Source organism: Dermacentor andersoni, chromosome 11 (assembly GCF_023375885.2).
Source record: "Dermacentor andersoni chromosome 11, qqDerAnde1_hic_scaffold, whole genome shotgun sequence".
Lineage (NCBI taxonomy): Eukaryota > Metazoa > Arthropoda > Arachnida > Ixodida > Ixodidae > Dermacentor > Dermacentor andersoni.
The window spans coordinates 121,848,963-121,873,137 of record NC_092824.1 but is presented as its reverse complement, the minus strand read 5'-3'; the positions used below and the strand labels follow the sequence as shown (position 1 = coordinate 121,873,137).

The 24,175-nt window shown below is 45.5% G+C and overlaps 1 protein-coding gene across 3 annotated transcripts in view; it reads right to left on the bottom strand.

The window, feature by feature from the left end:
* Positions 1-24,175, bottom strand: part of LOC126539315 (glycogen debranching enzyme) — a 175,454-nt gene that overhangs the window by 124,368 nt on the left and 26,911 nt on the right. For all 3 annotated transcript variants that reach the window (XM_055075514.2, XM_055075513.2, XM_050186095.3), the window contains 2 exons: positions 11,834-12,167; positions 6,718-6,936 (listed from right to left, as the gene is read on the bottom strand). In XM_055075514.2, the coding sequence (XP_054931489.1) occupies positions 6,718-6,936; positions 11,834-12,167 (553 nt within the window). The remainder of the gene's footprint in view (positions 1-6,717; positions 6,937-11,833; positions 12,168-24,175) is intronic.

The following is a 24,175-nucleotide window of genomic DNA, read 5'->3' as shown; positions in this document are numbered from 1 at the left end:
ACACTGCTCGCCTTTTCGTCATCGCAAATACTGTTCCGTAGCAATACGGTTAAAATCTGTACATTGACAGACTTGGAAGGTATGCAGCCAAAATTCGATTTAACAATGCCATAATGGCATACTTGTAGACAAGAACTCCACTGAATAAAAAATTCCTTAAATTGAAGTTTCCCTGTTTTGGCAGCCAAAATATTTCTACACGATTCAGTAACAGTAATACTGCCTACCGTGCTATCAACAAGTATGCTCAAGTAAGGTGTCACCAGAAATCTGGGCATTGGCTAGGCAAACGAATTGTTCAGACAATTTCAGCAAAACGAGAACAAGGTAAAAGCGGGAGCCAACGTTTCGACAAGTAGACTTGTGATCGCACGTCAGTTTGTGATATACACCTCCAAATCATCACGTGGGCCTTGAAAACAACAAGTCCACTAGTAGAAACGTTGGCTCTTGCTCTTACCTTGTTCTCGTTTTGCTCATCACTTTTGATGTTTGTGGCATGACGTATTATTTTTCATTCCAAAGAACACTGCTTTACATTCAGAAAATTCTCTATTATTATATTTTTCTTGCTTTCACTGTACCCACCAGAATAAGTGCATGCTGGCACCACAATCAATCAATTATTCCGTTTTATTTCAGTATCAGTATCAGCTTTTTGTGCAAATTTATTGCACAATAAAGTGGCCACAATATATCTTTATTTTGCCATTATGTAGGACATAACTCAAGAATTATAGCAGCTACACAGAAACTAATGACATATATGAAATCTGCTTGTAATGCTCTATAAGTGGGTGTATTTTCAATCTCTAGTACAAATATTTAAAAAATGCTTTTTCGAGGAAAGTCGCCCCCCAATTACCAGAGTCTGCACCCCCAGGCATTGGTAGTTAGGGCATGTGAGAAACATAGGGCATGAGCAAAACAAAAATGGAGTAAAACTATAGAAAGATCAGGTCTTCGAACTTTAAAAATGCATAAATTGGCTAATAATACCTTAAATGCGAGTCAAAAATGAACAATGTAACAACTTGTTGCACAGCATACGTTTCTACATGAAAGCCAAAATTTACATGAGTATGTGGACATTGAATTTATTGCATGTAAGTTTTTGATATATGCCTCCAAATTATCACGTTGAGCTTGTGGCTGCAGTGCAAAGTGTCTTACACACAAACACCATTTATTTCAAGCACAGAAATGTCATACCTAGCAACAAAGCAGTTCACAAATGTTGGCTGCAATGCTACCACTGAATGCCTTTGTTACCTGGCCATGATGCATCTCACACACACTGAGTGACTTGTGCCTTTGTATTACACATAAGGTAATGAGCAGAGGTCAAAAGATGTGAAATCTATGCCAGGCCAATACAGGTACTCGTGGACTGCATGCGCATTTATCAACATGTTCTCTTTTTCTCTTTTTTTTTATATTTCTCCACTGCTTTCTCATTTCTCAGAAACAAAATGTTGTTTAGTATTGCCACGAGTTGCATTTCCAGCAATCCAAGCTGCAGTTTTGGTTTCGCAGGCAATCCGAACTCACCGTGGCCAAAAATGAGTTTTTCTTTCCTGTTCTTGTGCGTTTTTCAATCTTTTAAACAGAAGGTCTCTCATCACTAGAAAGTGCAAAAAAGAAACTTCCTAACGAGTGAATCGACTCCGCATTAGGCTCTTCTCCTACTCTGCGGCTACATGTTGAAAACAGCATTCATAGGCGCTTTCAACAGAAAATGCGTGCCACCTCTGGGTAAAAAAATCTCATTTCTTCTTTTCTATGACGCAGATAATAGCCATACTTGATGAGCAGCTTCCACATAGTCTTAGGAATCCAAAACAAACAAAATTAGACAATTCGCTTTTCTGGCGAAAATTGTGATTTTAGCCCTTAAACCCCCCCCCCCAAGGCCCTGAAACACCTTTTGAACATAGTAAGAAAATGTTGCTGATCTGTGCAAGAGGCTCTGTAAACATGTGAGCCAAATATTATTGCACTGCATGCAGCAGGGAGTTTAGAATCTCATGTCAAAAGCAGTGAAAAATCACTTGCTCTTGCTTCTGCAATGTCATCATACAGCATCATTGCAAGCAGCTAGACCCATCAACAATTATTAGGTGATTTCGTCATTGCAAGAATATTCTCAGTAATACATAACTGCTTATTTTTAGTTAAATAAATGAAACCAATATGTCTGCTTCTCCCCTGCACAGATTCCAGCACACTAGCGCAGATGGAAAGAGAGAGAAATCCAAACATTGGTGCGATAACTCTGTGTACACTTGGAAGGATTAGAAAAGCTTTTGCAACATAAAATTCATGAGATGATGTTATTTAATAGTCAGTCCATTCTATCATTAGTTGAAAAAGTGTTTTAGAGCCCCTTTAGTCCTTTGCAATAATGTGTCAGGCTCCATCCAACATGTAAATATGTCTGCTGTCAATACTCTCAAGGCCCACAGGGCACTACAGAGAGGAGTGGGAAGACATGGTATGGTTCTGGCACCCTTTCTTACAGTTGGTACTGTCGGTGATGGCAGTGATGGAGGCAGGGAGGTGGTTCCATTCCGTACTGGTGCACGAGGTGAAGGAGTTGAGGTAAACACTCAAGCAGCGGCAAATCGGCACTCCTAGCTTGGACTGATGGTCAACGCGTGACAAAATATAAGACAAGCGAAGTAGAAGTTAGTCCTTAAGATTGGGATCAGCGTAATGTAATAAATTTTATTAAAAAGACATAGACAAGAATTCTTGCGTCGCAAGGAGAGGTAAGGCAAACCAAGGGTTGATTTCATGGAGGAGACACTAAAATGAGGAGAATTGGACAAAACGAAACGGGCAGTGCAGTTTTCAATGGAATGTTCGTGGGGGAAGCATACCAAGGGTCCCACATGGAGCCTGCATATTCGAGCTTAGGTCATACTAGTGCTCTGTATAAGAATAACATTGCCGAGACAACTGCAGATGAGAAACTGCGTTGTAAGAACCCCAGAATGTGATTAGTGTTATTAGATATGAATTCCACATGTAGATTCTATGAAAGGCTGTCTGTTATGTGGACACCAAGGTATTTATATGAAGTGGAACTTATCAGTGGCGCAGTATTGAGGACATATACTACAAAGTTAGGATCATTTGAATAATGTGAGATACACATGCTTTTTCATTTAGTTACATTGAGCTTCATTAGCCGATCGGAGCACCAAGAAGAAATGTCATCCAGATCTTTTTGCAGCATTGTATTGTCAGAAGAGTTAGTGACAGTTCAATAAACAACACAGATTGAATTTTAGTAGGGAGTGCATTAACACAGACTAGAAACAACAGTGGCCCTCCCCCAGAACAGAGCCTTGTGCGGTACACCGGAGGCCACATGAGTTAAGACTGGAACCACAGCCATTAGCAAACACATACTGTGATCCAGTTGAGGATGTTGGGATCGACGTTAAGCTTGCTTAGTTTATAGAAAAGTAATTCATGTGAGAACGAATCAAAAGCCTTAGCAAAATCTTGAAAAATGCAGTCTATCGTGAGGCCAGTATCAACGGCCCGAAACGAATAATTAGTAAAGGACAATAGCTGTGTATCGCAAGAGAAAGTGTTTGCTAAAACTGTGTTGACAGAAGGTGAAAAATGAATTAGATTCAAGGAATTCGACCGAATTTGAGTATATAAAGTTCCATTCGTTTAGATGGGACACTAGTTAGCGTTATTGGATGATAGAAGGTGAGTGACAACTACCTGTTTTACCAACATATGCCGTACCAACATATGCCGTACCAACAAGCCCCTATAGCTATCCTCATTACCTGTTTTATGCACGGGAACCATCTTCCCTACCTTCCAATCACGTGGTATGCTGCAGGACTGCATATGACTATGATAAAATTTCAGAAAGGATGGAAGATGAGAGTATATCAGTACCTTTTAGCAATTTAGAATTTATAACATCAATCCCTGAACAAGCTGATGTTTTAATGTTCTTAATCAAGGACACAACATCATCATAATCAAATTAGACAGGATACGTGGGATTAAAGCTTTTTTCACAAACAGATGGGTTGGTGTTTCGTGAGAAAAAAAATGAGGTGGAAACATTGTTCAGCACATCACAACAGTCCTCAACATTATCAGGCATGTCGTCGTGGTAATAAAGCTAAATTATGCTGCTCTTTTTACCGCCGACTATGTTCCAAGATTTCTTCCAACTGTGTTGAAGAAAGGAAGGCGAAGTATACTGAAAAAACTGTTCTTTCGCATCCGATACTGCTCGATTGTACTCCTTATTGGCTGTGACATAGGTATTCCAGCACTAGGTAGCATTCATAATTTTAACTTGCCGAAACAAACTTTTCTTTTTATTTAACAGACGTTTAAGCTGTGCATTAAACCAAAAGGAACATGACCTGAAGGTGATAAATTTTTCTCGGATGTACTGATTAATGAGGGATGTTAGTTTCTTTTTAAACAGACCAATTTTCTTCTACTGTACATGCATGTAAGTTAGGATCATAGTCAGTAATGAAGGGTTATAATTGACTGTTAATGCACTGAAAATCTGCGTTTTTGTAATCTCGTATCATTTTTGTAGATACACTAGATGATATGTTTTAGATACACTAGAGATAGCCGGCAAATTATACTGAACAACTCGGTGATTACTGAAGCTAAGAAAATAGGTGAAATCAAAAGCAAGATGAGGTGTAGTGGTAAGTAATTAAATCCAGTATTTTAGCAGAATGAGCTGTACATCAGGTAGGGTTGAGCACAAGTTGAGTCAGGCTGAAATCTAGGTGCAAAGATAGAAAATCCAAGCACTGTAATGAATTCTCATTTAAAAATGATGGATTAGCATGCCAATTAATGGCGGAAAAATTAAAAGCGCTAACTAGAAACACCAGGAGCGAAGAGAAATGTAAAGCTAATGAGCTTAGTACATTGTGAAGGTTAGAGCAGAAAGTATTACAAGCAGTGGGCGAGCGGTAACAGGAATAAGAAATGAAGTCTCTATAACCTACTGATACTTTTAGGCACACTATTTCTAAAGGTGTTGTGAGGATGACAGCTTGGATTTTAGACAACCACGGATGGCCATGAGGAAACCACCTCCTCAGCGCAGACTACGGTCACAGTGATAAAATTTCTAAGCGTTTGTGCACCCTAAGATTTCACTGTCGGCAACTGCGTCAGAAAGCCATGTCTCAGTAAGAATGACAATATCAGCTGAGCACGTATTAATAATGAAAGACAAGGCGTCCAGTTTACTGCATACACTGCGCACATTTGTGCATAAGATAGAAGCAGATTTGGTAACATGGTTTTAAGATAGCTACAAAGGGGTGGACAAGCTACGAGGGCCGGAAGCACAAGCAAGGCTGTTAGTTGTGCAGGAGACACATGAGAACATTTCACAAACTGTGTAGAGTATGGCATTGTACGTGTATCACTTTTGGTTAATGTACAGCCTATTGTACTGTAGCGTGAACTGCTGACCGTTGTCCTTGCCAAATTCTCTTACGCAATTGCGTTGTGGCCCAACAAAAGCCCTCATCAATTGAAATGCCACACCCCCTGAGCTTGCCCTGTTGGGCAAGAATAGCACTATTAAGCTCTGAAAAACTTGAATTTGGCAAAAATTGGACGCCTCTTATAGTTAACATACCACACTAGCCGACGGGTGTGAGACATTGCAACATCAAAAATACTAAGATTTAATGTTTCCCGCAAGACATCACGCACACACTTTTCAGCTTGAGACCAGTCCGCGATGCCATAGAATAATAAATAATCTCTACGGGATCTGCCCTCGAGTTCATCAACATGGGAGTTCAGTGCAGTAGTTTCATTGCAAATAACCTTGTCAACAATGTTAGGCAGACTGGCAGTTATCTGCGACCCAAGAGTGGCTTCAATAAAACTTGGTGCTGGGCTAGTTGGTGATGCATTCTTTTAAACTGATGGTAGCGCTAAAAGGGACGAACACACGGTGAAAAGACGACACGATGACGAGGGAACGCTTCTATGAGTGACTTCTATGGTAGCAAGCCTCGAGACTAGATCCAACACTTTCACTTATAGTTCTGCTAGCATGTTAACTAATTCCACATGACGTGAGTCGGATTTCGATGACAGCGCAGCAATAGCAGCTAACACATCATTATTCTGCAAAGTGTCACTTCCACTGGGGCCTGAGTTTAGTTCAACGTCAACAATTTGAAAACAAGCAAACACTCACGGATAGAACTGAAGAACACTTGTGGACCAGGGAAGAGCAATAACCAAGTATATTACTAGATGGTTTGGCATAAATTGATCGGTATTTACGAACCCATTCTGTTAAGATGTCGAATAGTGCCCTACATGAAGCGCGTGCTCGCATTTGCCAGTTATTTGGGTTGGTAGCACCAACTTTCAAAAAATTAATCAGGTAATAAGTGCATTTTGCAATGTTTCCAGACGAGGGCAGCACTTCTTTTCTTCCTTTCTTCATGCTCAAAGAGATTTCCGCAAGATTTGTGCCGTGAAGCAGCGACAGGATGACAGCGTTTTCTGCACGTGCGTTTTATGGGCTAGTGATTGGGTAAACACACATGACTACAATCGGTTAATGCTTCTGGGCTAAGCTTTAACCTTTTTTGGTAAACCAGGGGCGTTCCTCAAGTTGTTAAATTGCCGAGTGGGGCAGCGTCAGACTCATCAAGGGGACTCACGTACATCAAGATGTTCCTCATGTGTGATGGATGCAGGAATGCCCTCGGACTCCCACTTTCCCTTGGAGATCTCAAGGCTGAAACAGTGGATGGCAACATCCAAGAGGAAGGCTGGCTTGAGGTGCGGTGAATTCTTGAGGTTGTATGCACACTCAGGGTGCTCCCTGATCCAAGGAGTCTCATTTGCCGTGTGGTTCAACACAACATCTGTTAATGACAATACCTGGGAAGATATTAGAAATGTGCATCACTGCTTTTGCCTCTGCCAACATGTGACATAAGTCAGTGAAAATTAGAGAAATACATGTTGCAGAACACAGGTACCATTAACAGTGACATAAATAACAACAGTATTGTAAAATATATCAACATGCTTGCCAGTTTGTGCCCATAAAACATGCACTGTTGCAAAATTTGAGTTGTCCTGGAAATGCAGTTCATATAAGAAGTATAAATTTAGATGGGGGAGCACACCGTCTTCCATTGTGCGCATGGCACCGGAAGGGGAGGGAGGGGGTGTTGTACTTCAGCCGCGCATGGTCGCACGGTGATGGTGTTAACAGCGCAAAATGTAGACGAGACACAAGACGAGAAGACGACGCCACATGCGCAGACTTTCAACCACATTTATTTGAAAGAAACATGGATACCTTTGCACATACGTGTCACAGATACGTCACTGCACATCATGTGAAACACTCACTTTTTCGCACTCAAGATAATGATTGTACATGCAAAAGCTCAAGTTCTTTTTTTGTTAGTAACAAGGACGGCGTGCTAACACATTGGTCCCGAAGTCTGGCAATCTCGGCTGCCTCAATGATCTCCCGAACCAGCTGGTAATTGTTTTTTCAGCACATCACAGTGTCTGAATTCTGAGGCACAAGCTTTAGGTTGCACACCACAAGCTTTAGTTTGCATTGAAGCAATAGACATCACAAAGGTCACTTCGCTCATTGCTGCCGCTGCTATTTCTTATGCCAGCATTTTGACAGCGAGCGTCCGTGGTCAACGAGTGTGATGTGCTCATGTTTGCATGTGCGCACAGACACCATGCTTGTCAATTTAGTTAGTAAGCGAATTAAAGAGGCGCTCTACTTTGGCGGCTGCTGCGTATGGCGCGGCCGCATAAGCCCTGTCTTGAATACAATCTGCTATGCATACAGTCTAGGAGCACCGAGGGCCAATAGCTTCGTATGCGCTATAGCACCCATATGCTTGCACGTCACCCGCATTCGCGAAGTGAAATGTCACTGTCTCTTTATGTTTCCTCCTCTTTATTTTGCCTCTGTCCATGGGCAATGTGCACCGCAGGCCTCCAATAGGGTGCCTGGATGCGCGTGGCCCAGGCGCGGCGCATCGAGGCACCCAAGTCTCCAGGATCAGTAGCAGTAGCAATCACTCTGAATGTGCTTCTTAACCGAAGAGCATGTCTGAGGCGGTTTGTCTTAAGCGGATTTTTTTTTTTTTTTTTTTTCCGCTGAATCTCTTGAAAACCAAACAAACGTTCTCATGTTGTTCCTTATATGCGAGAATTCGGCTTAACTGAGTGCACCTTAACGAGAGTTCACTGCACTACGATTATCAATTTCTGAAAGAGGTCAGAAACTATGTTTTATGTTACTTTTCTTTTATTGATTTGTCTTAAAATTCTGTAAGCACTCATGCAATGTCTCCAGTTAAAGACAGTATCATATGTAAAAAAAAAGATAATAAATGTAACAACTTTTCTATAGCCTGTAGTCAAAAGTGCACAGAAGTATTAAAGGGCCCCTCACCAAACCACATAGCAAATTTTAGTTATATGCTGGAAGTTGTTACATGCATTCTATGGAGCATTCTACCGCCAGAACTTTTCCAATTGGTTCATTAATAGCAGAGATAAAAATATTTAAAGTGCAGAAAACCCATGATTTCAGGAGGCAAGCTTCACTGTCAACATAGACGCTCTCTCCATTTGCCATTTAGGCTCGGCAAGCAAAATTCCTTGCCTGTGTTCTCCTGTAGCGGTGCCAAAGGATCGCATGACTGATACGTCGCAGGCTCCACCTTTTTTGCTTTTCTGTCTTGTGTTTGTGCTGCTTCCAATGTGCTGCTTCCAATGACGGTCTCGCATGCGAACTGTTTCATTCATCTGATTTCGCGCAGCGCTTAATCTTGCGCGCTGTACATGAGAACACCTGACTAGCGGTGTATAAGTCAGTGCCAGACAAGAACTTAGGCAAACACAAGCAGATCAAAGAGCACAATTGGACACTGAAACCCAGTAGAAAATAGTAGATCACTTTGTTCTCTGCGTGCATCACTGCACGACATCAGAACAAGCAGATGAAATGGAAGTATGTCCCTCTTACAAGGGCAGAGAGTAGAACAAACACTCGCAGACACTTGCATTGCAGGTTTTATAATTTCTCTTAATTTTAAATTGTCTAGTAAGGCAAAAGAACAAACAAATAACTCCTGCTTCTCCACTGTGCTTCTGGCTCTGACACGTGCTTCTTTCTTGCTGTGAGTTCCGATACATTACTTCAGTTTACTCAAAGCTCAAGAGAACGCTTCCAAATTGTTTTTCAGACGTTTTGAAACTGCCACAAGCATCGAGAAGGACTACTCCACAATTCTGTAAAGTTCTAAGCCTCAAGCTTTTACTATTATTTTTACACAGAAATCGCATAAAAACTTTGGAAGCAATTGGAGGCCACGCACTGCCGAGAAGTCAGTGCGTGGGCTCCAAGACAGGAGGTGTGGTGCACTGGTGCCTGCAAGTGCAGAAAATTGTTTCCTCGCTTTCCGCGTGCTCAGTGGCACATACACAGTGAGCCAAGTTGGTGACATTGAAGAGCAGCACGTACCCAGTGCACTTGTGGCGCAGCCTGCCAATGCATCAGGTTGCTGTGCATGAGGAACCCTTTTGATGTTGGTTTGATTCGGCTCAGCATTGGAGCAATTTAGCGCATCTTATTTGTCACTGTAGAGTGGCACATTGCAAAAGGATAGAAAGTTGGGCGAGTTGGTACGGTAACATGATCTTGGCTCAACAATGATGAGTTCCGGTTTACTCAGGACTGTGGGATGCCCGTGGAATCTTTTTTAGAACTTTTGTTGTTTTACATAGAGAATACCATTGTAAAATGGGGTAGTTCTATGTATGTACAAAAATTGGGAGTTTGCATTGGTTCAAAAGTTGCGCCAGTTTTGAGTGATATTAATCTAAGTCGTGTCAATAGAAAACTACAAAACAATCTTAAGGAATTAGCGGTGCATGCGTTTAGATACGTAGATGACTACCTGGTGTTAATGTGGTGGGGGTCTAGGTTTCACGCTTGAGCTTATCCAGAGCAACAAATTACAGTTTTTAGATCTGTGCTTAACGTTCTAGGATGAGCCTGTCTGTTGGCATTATTCACCTAGGGCTAAGAAGCCACTGCTTGAATTTTCTTCTTGTCATTCTAAACTTGTTAAACAGGGGATAGCTCACTCAACTCTTAGGTCTGCCATTACTAAGTCATGTCCACACAATATGTAACAAATTTTTTCACAACAGATAGAAAGGCTTGGAAAGGCTAGTTATCCTGTGCATTTATTATCACTAACCTGCGAAAAACTTTTAAAATGGGTAAAAAGCACCAGTAAGAAACAAGAAAAACATACAAAAGAAAAAAAGTTTGCAGTGGTACCCTATATACATAGATTATCCCATGGTTTACGGAACATGGCCAATAGATATGACGTCAATACAGTTTTCTCGGCCCCCCGCAAGTTGTCTAACATGTGCCCTATGATAAATAGGAAACTTGAACAGGGTGGCAAAAAAAAAGAAAAGATGATTGCGGCATTAGACATGTGTCCCCTTTAGTGCCTTGTAACACCGGTATAGTTTATGAGATTCCACTCAAGTGCCGGAGAACTTTCTTTGGACAGAGCGGCAGGTGCATTAATATTAGACTAAAAGAACACAAACATTCACTAAACAACCCTAATGCATCCCATTTAGCGTCACATTGTTTCAATTGTGGTTGTAAACCTTTCTTTGAAGACTCAAAAATTCTTTCCAGACACAAATGCCAAACCACACGGGAAATAATCGAGGCATTCCACATCAAAAGATTAGGAGACACTTGCGTTAGCCATGTATCTTTGTCTCTGTTAGAATGCGAATTTCAGTATCTTCACAATACGTGTATTAACCTGAAGTAATCTTTTTTTGTATGTGTGTTGTTTCCTTCTGACTTCCACACCTCCTGATATGTTTAACTGATGTTTTTTACCTTGTCACGTTCTTATGCTGCTTCACCTATATATATATATATATGTTCTTCGTTTTATTAAAAATTTAGTTGAGAGTTAGCGCTCGTCCTGTCTGCTCCTTTCTGTGTCCGTGTTCACTTCGCGCTACAATCCAAGAGTGGCACATTCCCAGGGGCACGTACCTAGTCACCCAAATTGGTGTCAAAGGCATTCACTGAAGAGGGGGCACACGCCTACAGGTGCGTACCCAGTGGGCCTAGTTGGCATCAAGGACTTTCACTGAAGACCAGTACAACCCGAGTGGCACATACCCAGAAGTCGGCATAAAAGGGTTTCTTCGAACAACAATGCCTACCCAGTCCCGCGTCACAGTGGCTCATGTCAGCGTGAGAAAGCTTCACTGAACTGAGGCACATATGTACACAATGGCACATACTCAGTGACCCAAGTTGATCTGATGGTTGGTTTCAAACCCTGCTACGTCAGCACAGCAGCCTGATATGCTAACCATTCAACCACTGACTACCCAATGAGCCAGGTAGGCGGGAAAATGGTTAGATACAAACATAACATAATGTACATACATACACACACACATGCACGCACAGACGGACGAACGGACGGACGGACGGACGGACGGACAGACAGACAGACAGACAGACAGACAGACAGACAGACACAGACAGACAGACAGACAGACAGAGACCCCCATAAAGTGCATGAAGTACCCAAAGAATGCTAACACATTAAAAATGTTAATCATATGTGCTAAGTGACTCAGACCCATCAATCTTATTTGAGCGCTTCTCTCTGCCGCTCCATCTCTCGTGTAAATCATGGTACATGCCGTCATAATTTGTGCAAGTACTCACTTTCCATTCATCACACATCATGTTGACAAGCTCTTCCATATCCTTCATGTCGTACGTGCGATTTGGCGTGCTGAACATGGGGTTTAGCCTGCGGTGGTTGCGGAGAGAATAGCACGATAAGGAGTCCCCCAACTCCTGAATGGGCGTGAAATGGACAAAGTTATAGCCACTCTCGCGGCTCACTGCCAGCTTCTCCTTCCAGCCATCGAAGGGTCCCAGGCACTTGGTCAGTACTGTCTGGCACTGGACACAGTCCAATGGCAGGACCTCTCGATCCTTGCCATGCCGAAGCACAGGATCAATGAGAAAGTATCCTGAACCTGCATGTTCACACCTGCGCAGATCACAATAGATTTTTGTTCTTAGACACACACTGTGCGACCAATGACAATAAACATGGCTGAAGTTTGAATTCAGCATACCTTAGCCAAACAAATGTGGCTGACTAACCTTCAAATAAAGTCATCAAGTCAGGACTGCATAGGTGAACAACCATCTGTGAACACCAGTTATGGGTTACAATATTGGCAGAATGTGTCTGTTTGTTTGTTCACAACAATCGCCACATATGCCATGAGACTGTTCAAAGCCAGGGGGATTCTCCTGGCTGCGTAAAATGCATAGACTGATGCACCACAGCTACCCAGGGAGCAATTAAACGATTTTGAAGAAGTTCGCACCTGAAGTGGAAATCATTAGCTACTTCCCAGCCAATGAATGAATTAATTAAACAACGTTCTATTTGTCCTAGTCAATTAGAGAATGGACTACAGGCAAAAAGCTACAAAACAGCAGCTTGAGCACATCTGGGCCCCAGAAAACACCATGCAGGGCCAACATGCAGGCACAATTTATATCAGCAGTAAATGACGAAATAACTTTTCAAAAAGACACAATATGTAATGTGAAACCTTGGGGAAAAAGGGATCAACAAACTCATGCACAAGAAAAATGTAAATAAACCAGGGATTTTAAAAAGTATTAGTTGAAAATTTTCATAAAATATAACTTAAAGGAAGTGGGAGTCAAATTCTAAACACTATGGCAAGCATTATATTTATCTAACAGTGTAGGCAATATATACTGTAGGCTCTGTTTGCAGCAGTTTGTCCTTACACATGGAACTAACCATTTACGCCTTTGTCTCAATGATGTATGCGTGTCATATTAGAGAGAGGCTTGAGACATTCAGAGACACTAGGCAGAGAAAACCTCAATGAACACAATAATTTATACACTAAACTTCCGTTATTGCAATTATGGCCAATTTGATTTTTCAGTTAATTCAATCTCAACTGAAGGTCCCGGATGGCACTCATGCATTTCTATTGGCCCAAACATATGTTATTTATATCCTAAAATTAGCCTTCGCCAGATAATTCAACCTTGACCAGTCAGCATGCATGCACCTGACCCGTGTGGTAAGCCCAATAGCAACCCCTTTAGTGGCAGCGTCTGTCTAGGCAGAGCTTAGGGTAGAGTAGATAAGTTGAACACAAGTTGCCTATTTTCCTATTTTAAAATTCCTATTTTCAGCCTGTCCTAGGAAGATCTTTCAAGCAATAAACGTAGCTCACAACGTCTGATATGGTATTTACCTGATTCTAATGCAAGCCTTTCCTTGTTTACTTTTTAAGAAAATTTGACCGAAAATTGCATGCACTGTGCAACCGAATGAGAAACTAAAAATCAAAGTTTCACCATAAGTGCGAAGCAATGAATGTGATAGCAACACATCAGAATATTACATGAAGTGAAAGGCTCAAAGCTGTAGTGGCAGTATGAATTGCAGTAAACATAAACTAAGTAAACCCTCATGGTCTGGCGTGCGTAGACGCAAGAAAAGAGAAAACTCTATGACCGCGAGCAGCGTCGGTTAGAACTACAGGACCTTGTCAACATTGCCACCTTGTGTTGACCTCCCACTCCCGTACTGCGGCATGCTCATGGCAGGCCTGACATGTGCATCCGCTTCGCGTTTTTGAACTGCAGGGTTTTGTTAACGCCGTCACTTAGCCTCGGCCTTCTGTTCCAGCAGCGCCACGTCTGGACGCCTTTGACATTGAGCTGCAGAGTGCACTGCTCAGTCAACAGAACATTGTTTCTGCATCTAAATGAAGTGGTATTTGCAAATATGCGGGCCCGTCTGGCATCACTGCAATTAGCATTTCGAGGGAGCTGCTCAGCCGGCATTGTGACAACATGCGCAGGCATGTTTGCACCATGTGAGGGACATGGTGCTTTGCTGCAGAAACCACGCATTGACAGGTACTATTCTAACTACCGTATGTTGGCTATTACATGTGGTAAAATGATGTCGAAAGCCGACAGGGTCTGCATAGTCTGCGTAGGCTGTTTAACAATTCGTTCCAGCAAGCAAAGTTGTCTAACTGAGGAATACAGCTTCTGTGCACCAGTCTTTCAAAATGGAACGATGAACACGCCTAGACATTTTTTGCCACCTAGCATTCAAATTCTGACACAAAGGGAAATTGTATAGTTAATGTGAGTAATGTTCTTCCGAAAATATACTAAAACTATTCAGTATTTTTATGTGTAATTATTGATGATGGTTAAAAATCGCACTGAGTGTTCATAAAAGGTGCCATGTGTCTCATTGCACTGGCTTGCCCGCATGAAATATTCAGGGATGTTATGTTCCATTTACTGAGGCATGCGCCCATGGCCTAATGGTCAGAGGATCGAGCTGTTGTGCTAGGGTTCCTCTGTTTGAATCCCACCGCCGGACAATTTCATTTAGGTTTGTTAATTAAGGACACCATCTTTCTTAGCAACTTTACCGCCCCTTTTCTGTATCCAGTATGTTTCAAACCTCTTTCGTGGGCCCATCCCAGAGATACTACAGCCTGCCACACCAGTAAAATTACATTAATTTCAGGTTTGAGCCTTGATATTGCTTTGCATTTTTAATATTTAATAGCCTGAGAAGATTTAAGGTAAAAGGCATGCACTGTCAGTGTTATGCTTCATGGCATTTGTTTGTGGGCTGCCATTCTTAAAATTCTGAGGAATAATTTTGTCAAGGATGTAAGAACTGGTATGAGCAACTTAAGTGATTGAATAGTGTGACAATATAACCCGCATATACAGCATATAATATAGCATGGCAAGGCTATATGACATGCTGGAATCACTCAGTGACTGTATTCGTCTTTTTTGGAATTGGTTTTGCCCAAACTATATGCAAATAAAAAATTATCAAACATTCGTGTCAATACAACGACCATAAATGAGTGCTAAAAATCAGGCACTTTGCAATAAAATCGAAGAAATTGGGAGGTACCTATTTGTTCTAGGGCATAGGCACAAGCATACAGTGATGCAATTTTTTTGCGTGGGCTTTCTTCATGGCACACAACAAAAAATGTGACAATTCATTGCATTGGTAAAGCAGGACACTCATCACTGTTATTGCACAGTGCTCTACATCTCTCTACATTGACTGCATTTTCATCCACATTACTGATACACCTGCAATGAGGGTGTTCGCCTAGCAGAAGGGTAACTAGATATAGGTTGTAGCGCTAGGCGTAAACAGGTCGGCGCTATATCGTAACGGGGAAGCAAGCACTTCTCGTCGTCTTCTCTTGCACCCGCACACCAGCACCATGCCCACTGCCCAGTGCCTTCAGTACAATTACTCCCCACCGAAAGAGTAGCCATCCTGGCGACTTAAGGACAGGAGAACACAGGGGGGTCATGGCACTGCTTGAGCCGGGAGACGTGGACAATTTCCTGGCCCCGACGACGCTGGTCGGAAGGCGTTTCGAGTGGCTCGATGAGGTAGTTGACCGCGGATGTTTGTTTCAGTACCCGATAAGGACCGTGGTACTTGGAGAGCAGCTTGGAGGAAAGGCCTGGAGGAGTAGAGGGCACCCACAACCAGACCAGCGAGCCAGGCGCAAAGCACGGAGCCGTAGTGGATGAATCGTGGCGAAGCTTTTGGCGCCACTGGTCCTGGGATGTGAACGAACGAGCGAGCTGGCGACATTCTTCGGCGTAAGCAGCCGCTCTAGAAACAGTCGTACACTCCGAAGCATCTGGCCGGTAAGGTAGAATCGTGTCCATAGTGCATGAAGGTTCGTGTCCGTAAAGGAGAAAGAAAGGGGAGAACCCAGTGGTGCTTTGCGTGGCGGTATTGTAAGCGTAGGTGACGAAAGGTAGAATGCGATCCCAATTCGAGTGGTCAGATGAAGCATACATGGCCATCATGTCACCAAGGGTGCGGTTGAAACGTTCGGTCATCCCATTAGTCTGAGGATGATATGCTGTGGTAGTGCGGTGAATGATGCGACACTCCTTTAGCAATGCTGAAAGGACGTCAGAGAGGAAAACGCGACCGCGGTCGCTCAGTAATTCTCGAGGTGCTCCATGGCGTAAAATCAGATTTTGAAGGATAAAACTGGCGACGTCTTTTGCTGTGGCAGATGCTAGGGCTGAAGTTTCAACGTACCGCGTGAGGTGGTCGATAGCAACAATAACCCAGCGGTTGCCGCTTGGAGTGTTGGGAAGCAGACCGTATAGGTCAATGCCGACGCGGTCGAACGCGCGCGCGGGGCATGGTAAAGGTTGCAAGGGGCCGGCGGCATGTTGAGGTGGCGTCTTGCGTCGTTGGCATATGTGGCATGACCGGACATACTGGCGAATGAAACGGTACATACCGCGCCAGTAGTACCGAAGCTGCAGGCGAGAGTATGTTTTTAATACACCAGCGTGGCCGCATTGTGGGTCGTCGTGGAACGTGGCGCAGATGTCGGAGCGGAGGTGTCGGGGTATAACAAGCAACCACTTACGGCCACTGGAATTGTAGTTGCGGCGGTACAGCAGGTTATCCCGAATGATGAAGTGCGTGGCTTGGCGACGAAGCGTCCGAGAGATCGGTGCTGGCGACTGGCTGGACAGGAAGTCAATAAGCGAAGAGATCCATGGGTCTTTGCGCTGCTCTGATGGCATGTCGGAAATGTTGAGGGCGAAGGCACCGCAGGTAGAAATAGACGAGTGGACAGGGCCAGAGGGCAGTGGTGACCGGGATAGAGCGTCTGCGTCTGAATGCTTTCGGCCTGAGCGATAAACAACGCGGATGTCGTACTCTTGTAGGCGCAATGCCCAACGGGCAAGCCGACCAGTTGGATCTTTTAGTGAAGATAACCAGCATAGGGCATGATGGTCGGTCACGATGTCAAATGGACGCCCGTACACATAAGGACGAAATTTGCCGATAGCCCAAATGATGGCCAGACATTCCTTCTCAGTAACTGAGTAGTTCGCCTCGGCTTTGGTAAGGGTGCGGCTGGCATATGCGACGACGTATTCTTCGAAGCCATCCTTGCGTTGTGCAAGAACAACGCCGAGCCCGACACCACTAGCGTCCGTATGGATCTCAGTTGGAGCAGAGGGATCGAAGTGTCGCAGTACTGGAGGCGAGGTGAGAACGCGTCGTAGTTCTTGGAATGCGTCGTCGCACGCCGAGGACCAGGCTGATAGGTCAGAACGGCCGGTGAGAAGCTGCGTCAAGGGGGCAATGACAGAGGCAAAGTTACGGACAAAGCGTCGGAAATAGGAGCACAGGCCGATGAAGCTGCGAAGCTCTTTCATGGTGGTTGGTTTAGGGAACTCGGATACGGCGCTAAGTTTTGTGGGGTCCGGAAGGATACCGTCTTTTGAAACTACATGGCCGAGAATAGTAAGTGTACGAGCGCCGAAGTGGCATTTCTTCAAATTTAGTTGCAGTCCTGCAGTGGAGAGGCACGCAAGTACCTGCTCGAGGCGGTTGAGGTGCGACGCAAAGTCGGTGGAAAAAACCACAATATCATCTAAATAACAGAGGCACGTTTTCCACTTCAGCCCTCGAAGAATGGTGTCCATCATTCGCTCGAAAGTGGCAGGCGCGTTGCAGAGGCCGAACGGCATGACAGTGAATTCATATAGCCCATCAGGCGTTACGAAGGCTGTCTTTTGACGATCGGCCTCTGCCATTGGCACTTGCCAGTACCCGGAGCGCAAATCGAGCGACGAAAAGAATTCCGCTCCCTGCAGACAGTCCAAGGCATCGTCGATGCGCGGCAGAGGGTAGACATCTTTGCGCGTTATTCGGTTAAGGCGGCGATAGTCGACGCAGAACCGAATGGAGCCATCTTTTTTTTTAACGAGGACAACCGGAGATGCCCAGGGACTGTTAGAGGGCTGGATGATGCCACGCTCCAGCATGTCGTCAACGTGCTGGTCGATGATACGGCGTTCAGCAGCCGACACACGATAGGGACGCTGGCGCAATGGTGTTTGCTGACCGGTGTCGATACGGTGAACGACTGCGGACGCTCTACCCAAGGATGGTTGGTCAATGTCAAATGAGGAACGAAAACGTTGGAGGAGTTTGATGGTTTCTGTTTGCTGCGCAGGTGTGAGTTCTGCGTCGACGGCGCGAGCGAAGACGTCTACAGGGGCATCAGTCGCGGCAGGATTAGTGACGGAACAAATCGGAAGTGATGCCGTGTCGCCAAACATGGTGGCCGGGAGAACGCTATCGAAAGCTTCAGCGGTACCCAGGCACTCGCCGCGGAGTAGGGATGATGGGCAAGCGGACGGATTGCACACGTAAAGGGCAGCAGAACCGTCGCAAAAAGTGACGACAGCAAACGGAAGTAGAAAGTTCCGGCGGCGCGCACAAGTGGCCGACGGTGTAAACAGAACTGATGACTTCGCAGCAGAGTTACATGACACAGGAACCAGAGCGGCGGAGAAAGGTGCGATGTCGATGTCAGAGGCGGCAACAACTTTAGGAGAAGAATGGTCGTCATGGTCGCAGCACGGCACGGATAACGTAAGTTCGGCACGAGCGCAGTCGATAAGAGCTTGATTGACAGATAAGAAATTCCATCCAAGAATAACGTCATGTGAGGAACGAGGTAGGACGACAAATTCTATAACATACATAACGCTTTGAATGACAACCCGGGCTGTGCACGACGCTGAAGGCTGAATGCGATGCGAGGTTGCCGTACGCAGAGAAAGAGAGGTAAGGGGAATGGTCACTTTGTTCAAATTGCGGCAAAGCTTCTCACTAATAATAGAAACGGCGGCTCCGGTGTCGATAAGTGCGTGTACGGTGACGCCGTCTACGGACAGTTCAATTTCGTTCACCGGGTTAGAATGAGGCCTTGAAATGTTCGACGTAAACGCAGTTCTTGCCTCTGGAACTGCGACTGTTAGTTTTCCTCACGGGCTGGGCTGGGTCGGCGAACCATCGGGGAAATGGATCGGCGACGTGGAGAAGGTGACCGGCGTGCATCGAAAGGGAGGCGACTGTAAGATGAGTCCGGAGGAAGGCTAGATGGGTCCTGACGCGGAAGTCGAGCAGGCCTGTAGCTTGAGGCGCCCCCACTGGCAGGTAAACGGGGGCTGCGACGGCGGCAGAATCGTGCTACGTGGCCCGGAAAATGGCAGAAATAGCATATTGGCCGGTTGTCAGATGTACGCCACGGGTTGACGACAGGCGCCCCAGCGGCCGAGTAAGGGACGACCATCGGGCGTGAAGGTGGCGGCGGCACATGGAAGGTGCCAGTGGCCCGGTAGGCATCAGGAGCCGGAGGAGCGTAAGGCCGGGCAACAACGTCAGCGTAAGTGAGCGGTCCAGCTGCAGGCTGCGGAGGAGGGGCAGATGGCAGCGCCGCGGCAACTTGGGTCTGAATGACGTGGCGAAGCGAGGGAGCCAAGGTTGTCGACGGCTCGGGTGTGCTGTTCGCCAGAGAGAGTTGGCGTGCCACTTCCTGACGGATGAACTGCTTTATCTCCGGCATTAAGGCAGAGATATCGGCAGCGTCGCGGCCGAAATCCAACGGAGATAGATCCGTGGTGTCCTGCTGAGCAGCGCGCGTTGATGCACGCTGCTTGCGCAGCTCGTCGTAGTGCTGACAGAGCTGTACGACCTCGGCAATCGTCCGCGGACTCTTCGCGACGAGCATCTGGAAGGCTTGGTCATCGATGCCTTTCATGACGTGCTTAATCTTGTCAGCTTCGTCCATAGATGAGTTGACGCGCTTGCATAGCGAGAGCACGTCTTCAATATAACTAGTGAAGGTCTCCTCCTGGCGTTGAACTCGACCACGCAAGCGCTGCTCAGCGCGAAGCCGGCGAACGGCGGGACGGCCGAAGACCTCTGCCAAGGTTGCCGTGAAAGCCGACCAGGTGGTAAAATCGGCTTCATGATTGCGGAACCATAGGTTTGCCACGTCAGTCAAGTAAAAGATGACATTTGTGAGCTTGGCGCGGTCGTCCCACTTATTATAGGCGCTTACACGGTCATATTCGGCGAGCCAGTCTTCCACGTCGTGGTCGTCTGTGCCGCTAAATATAGCCGGATCGCGCTGCCGGATGACGCCAGAACAGACGATGGCGGGGGGCACGGGAGCAGCAGCCTGGGACGGTCCCGGTTCATCCATTGCAACAGCTGGTGGTAGCGTTCGGCTGCGGAGTTCCAGGATGTCGAAGAGAAACCCAGCAGCTCCACCAAATGCAATGAGGGTGTTCGCCTAGCAGAAGGGTAACTAGATATAGGTTGTAGCGCTAGGCGTAAACAGGTCGGCGCTATATCGTAACGGGGAAGCAAGCACTTCTCGTCGTCTTCTCTTGCACCCGCACACCAGCACCATGCCCACTGCCCAGTGCCTTCAGTACACACCGTTCTTGTTTAAGCCTAATTCTTTCTTTTTTTTTTTTCAACTTCTGTATTTTGCTCCTGCCTTGTATGGTCAGTCGATAGGTCCGCCCAGACGTTGGTCGATTATAATTGACATATTCAACACAGCTTTTGGAGGTCAAATTAACTTCAGTCATACAGATAAACTAAAAAATATTCAGATCTCCTCCTTAGCTGCAATTTTTTACAGCTAAGCAACCACTAGATTGCACACACACTCCAAGCTTCTCAACCGGCTTCAAACTTGACTTTCCCACAGTAATGATTTCCAATTGACTTATGGCACATCACACACTTCACTCAATGAGGGTTAGTAGTGTCCGGCTTCATCCAAAGATACTCGTAACAGTAAAGCCAATGGCTGAAACTTACTTTCCTCCAGGAATTTCTAGAGTCCAGGCATCAAAAACGGAGCCATGATGGCTGCAATGTAAACCAGCCAGCAAAACAACAAAAATGATGGTATGGCTTGGTTGCTTGATTTGGCTTGGTCGTTTGATCTGGCTTTGTCTAGCACTACGATGGCAATGGCAATTTAACCAAACCTGTCATCAGAGGCTGTGCACATGCCAGACTGCAAATGCCAAGCGAAACTCTCAAAAGAGGATATATAGTATCAGTTTTGGATAGCTAATGTCTACAGCATAGTGCCGATGTCGACCAAATGCTCAGAAGTCACCCCCAACCCCAGTTTTCAATGAAATCAGGGAGCACATTTATTTTCAACGAGATTTAGGGGCCCTTGAAACTCTTTTTCCAAATTCAAGGGTTTTTAAGTATTTCAAGGAGGTGTACGAATCCTGATGCTGTAGCCGTTGTTAGCATAATAGGCAATAAGCATCCTTTGCAGAACGCTCCCGCGGTAAAGCTTGCACAGGAAACCATAAAATGTACAATTGAACCACTGAAAGATTTCTCGGCAGAATAGCCCACACGTTGAAACAACAGCGCGCGTGCAGCACCTCAGACACTCGCCAAAGCTGCTGAAGTTAAAGAGGCCTAGAGTGCTAGAGTGTCGGTATCTTGATAGTGCACAATGTGAATTCGCAATGGAGCAATGACTACCAAGGTGCATGTACACAACAATACGATGAATGCAAGACACTCGCCAAAGCCTAGAGTAAACCAAAGCTGCTGTAGCTGAACAAGCCTAAATCTCAATATTGCATGCCATGCACTCCCACTGGTGCAGAGACTACCGTAACACATGCGTGCAGCGCAACGATGAAAGCAGGGAGCGAACTGGCGCGAGTCAAGTGCAGTCCTCCCATGTCGCTTCCCCATGACCTTCGAGATTGACAGAGTGCGCAATTAGACAATCTCAAAGGCTACATGTAGGCAGCAGGCATCACACATCATATTAACCCAAAGCTATGAATCAAAGCTATATGCATAGTGCACACTGACAGACGCACCACTGGTTGTAGCTTTGCTAAGTGCACTCAGGAAAGGAGGCAGCAGTCCGCCATAGTTTTCAGCATTGTTGCTGACGCTTCTCTGTTTGGTTCAAGTTTTCAGAGCAAAATAAGCAACACTTGTCACATGCGTGCCGTGGCCAAAGCTTCGAGGCATGTCAAAGAACAATTGTTGTGTATTGGGACGCTCAAATACCTACAAAAGTTTGCCATCGACTGTTCTTATCGCTCCCCACAAGGACGCATGAGTGACAGCAATGGCAGCAATAAATCCCTGCCATTGGGTGGGAAATTTCTTGTTCCCACACTTTCCTTCTGTCATCTCGGTGTTTCCTGCACTCGATCATGTTTACACGGCTAAGCGACAAACTTGATCACGGCCTATTCATGCTTTCGTTCAGTTTGTCCTGAGTGCACCATGTGGGTTAAAGGTATTTCGCTTAGGCTCTGAATGCCGCTTGCCACTTCTACTGTTTGCCAATTCTTTACCGTGTTGCTCTAGCTAGGATGAGCAACTGTGCGAGTGCATCATGTAGTGTGTTAAAGCTCCTTGGAGTTGCAAAGATTGATATTTTGGTTTTATGTGGTCCCTAAATTGTTGCACCAGCTGTCGTGCAGTTCATAATGTTAGGGCGCAGCTCCTAGGTGCTGATTCCTGTGTTGAGCATCGGCTTGCCTCGGCGGTGTAACCAAGCAAACGAGCATGGCGAAAGATGAAAGAGCGAGTGCAGAGAACAGCAGGGAATGAAATACGATGAGAGCAAAGAAAGTGCGAGGAGGAAAGCAGAGGAGGAGGGTTCAGAGTAAGCATGAGAAGGGAAGTGGAGAAAGTCACCTTAAAGCACCACCATATGGCACTCACATCCGCGCATCCGCGGTACCAGCCATGCAGGGGAAAGTAAAAAAGAAGCAGAAAGCTTGCCTTCATGCATAGCGTTCACCACAAGCATTTCCCAATAAAGATTACGGCTGCATAAGCTGCGGTTGCCGGGAAGTGGGAACTGTGTGGCAGGCCTATATGCAGCATAGACCGCTTATAACACAAGTCAATGGAGTCGCGAATATCCGCACTATAAGTAGTACCACACTATAACTCAAACGATTTAAGGCCTGCACATATGCAAAACATGTAGACCAAGTACCAGCGCATATCCGGGAATCGAAGCATGCGACCGGGAGTTTTGCATTTGTTTAAAGTTACGACGTTGAAAGGTAAATGTCTAAGAACCCATGGTCTTCGCGTGAAGCAGACAAAGTAGTCATAATTTTTTTTTTTTAAATGGTGACAGAAATTTCAGGCGCAGTACAGTGTCTCATCTGATTTTTCCGGCCGATCGGTGTATGCACGGTGTCGAAAACATGGTGACCACGGACCAAGTTGCCGCCATTCGAGTGTTACCCATGCCCTCACTTTCATAATCCAGGTGGTCTCTCCTCTTTCCATGCGCTGTACAGCCATTGCGACACATTTAGTTTACTCGGCACTAAACCACAACTTTCATCACCTACGAGGTGCACTGGTTAGGCTGAGCTGGCGGGGTGTCAGGTGGCATGCCGTCGCAGGAAGCTCGCCCTTGAACTGTTAACACCTGTAGATTACATAGAGACTACGCATGCAATCATGCGCACGGGCTGAAGTGGGAGCAACGCGTATAAAGCGGAGTTTCGTTCCTCTGGCGATCAGCCATGGCAACTACTACGAATGCCTACCAAGTTTGTATGTGCGCACACCGGTACAAATGGCGGAAGCTCACAAGTGCACATAAAGACTAACAGCTCCAAACTAAATTTGCGAAACAGTGCTTAAACTGACAGCATCGCATGCGCGATATCTACACTTCACGATGTGCACCGCAATGGGTGCATAGAAACTAAAGCCGCGTTCAGTGCAAAGCGCACCGCTGATAAGCAGCCAAGCAAAAGGCTTCTCTGTAGCATAGGCAACCACCGCGCACCCACATCGCGCTGCCGCCACAATTTTTTCTTTATTGCGATAGCAATTATGTTATTACGATATCATCGAGAGATACTCAAGAGACGAGCTGCCGCGAGAACGACGAAGTGGGTCTGTGCCCTTGGCACGAGCAAGGGTCGGCCGGGTTGTCTGGCTCCAGTGAAAATAGCCTGTAAATAGCCTCTCTTGTCTGTGTCTTTCCACACATAACATTCTGGTGGAGGTGCGGGGTTATAGGCCTGCTTGGTCGATGGGCT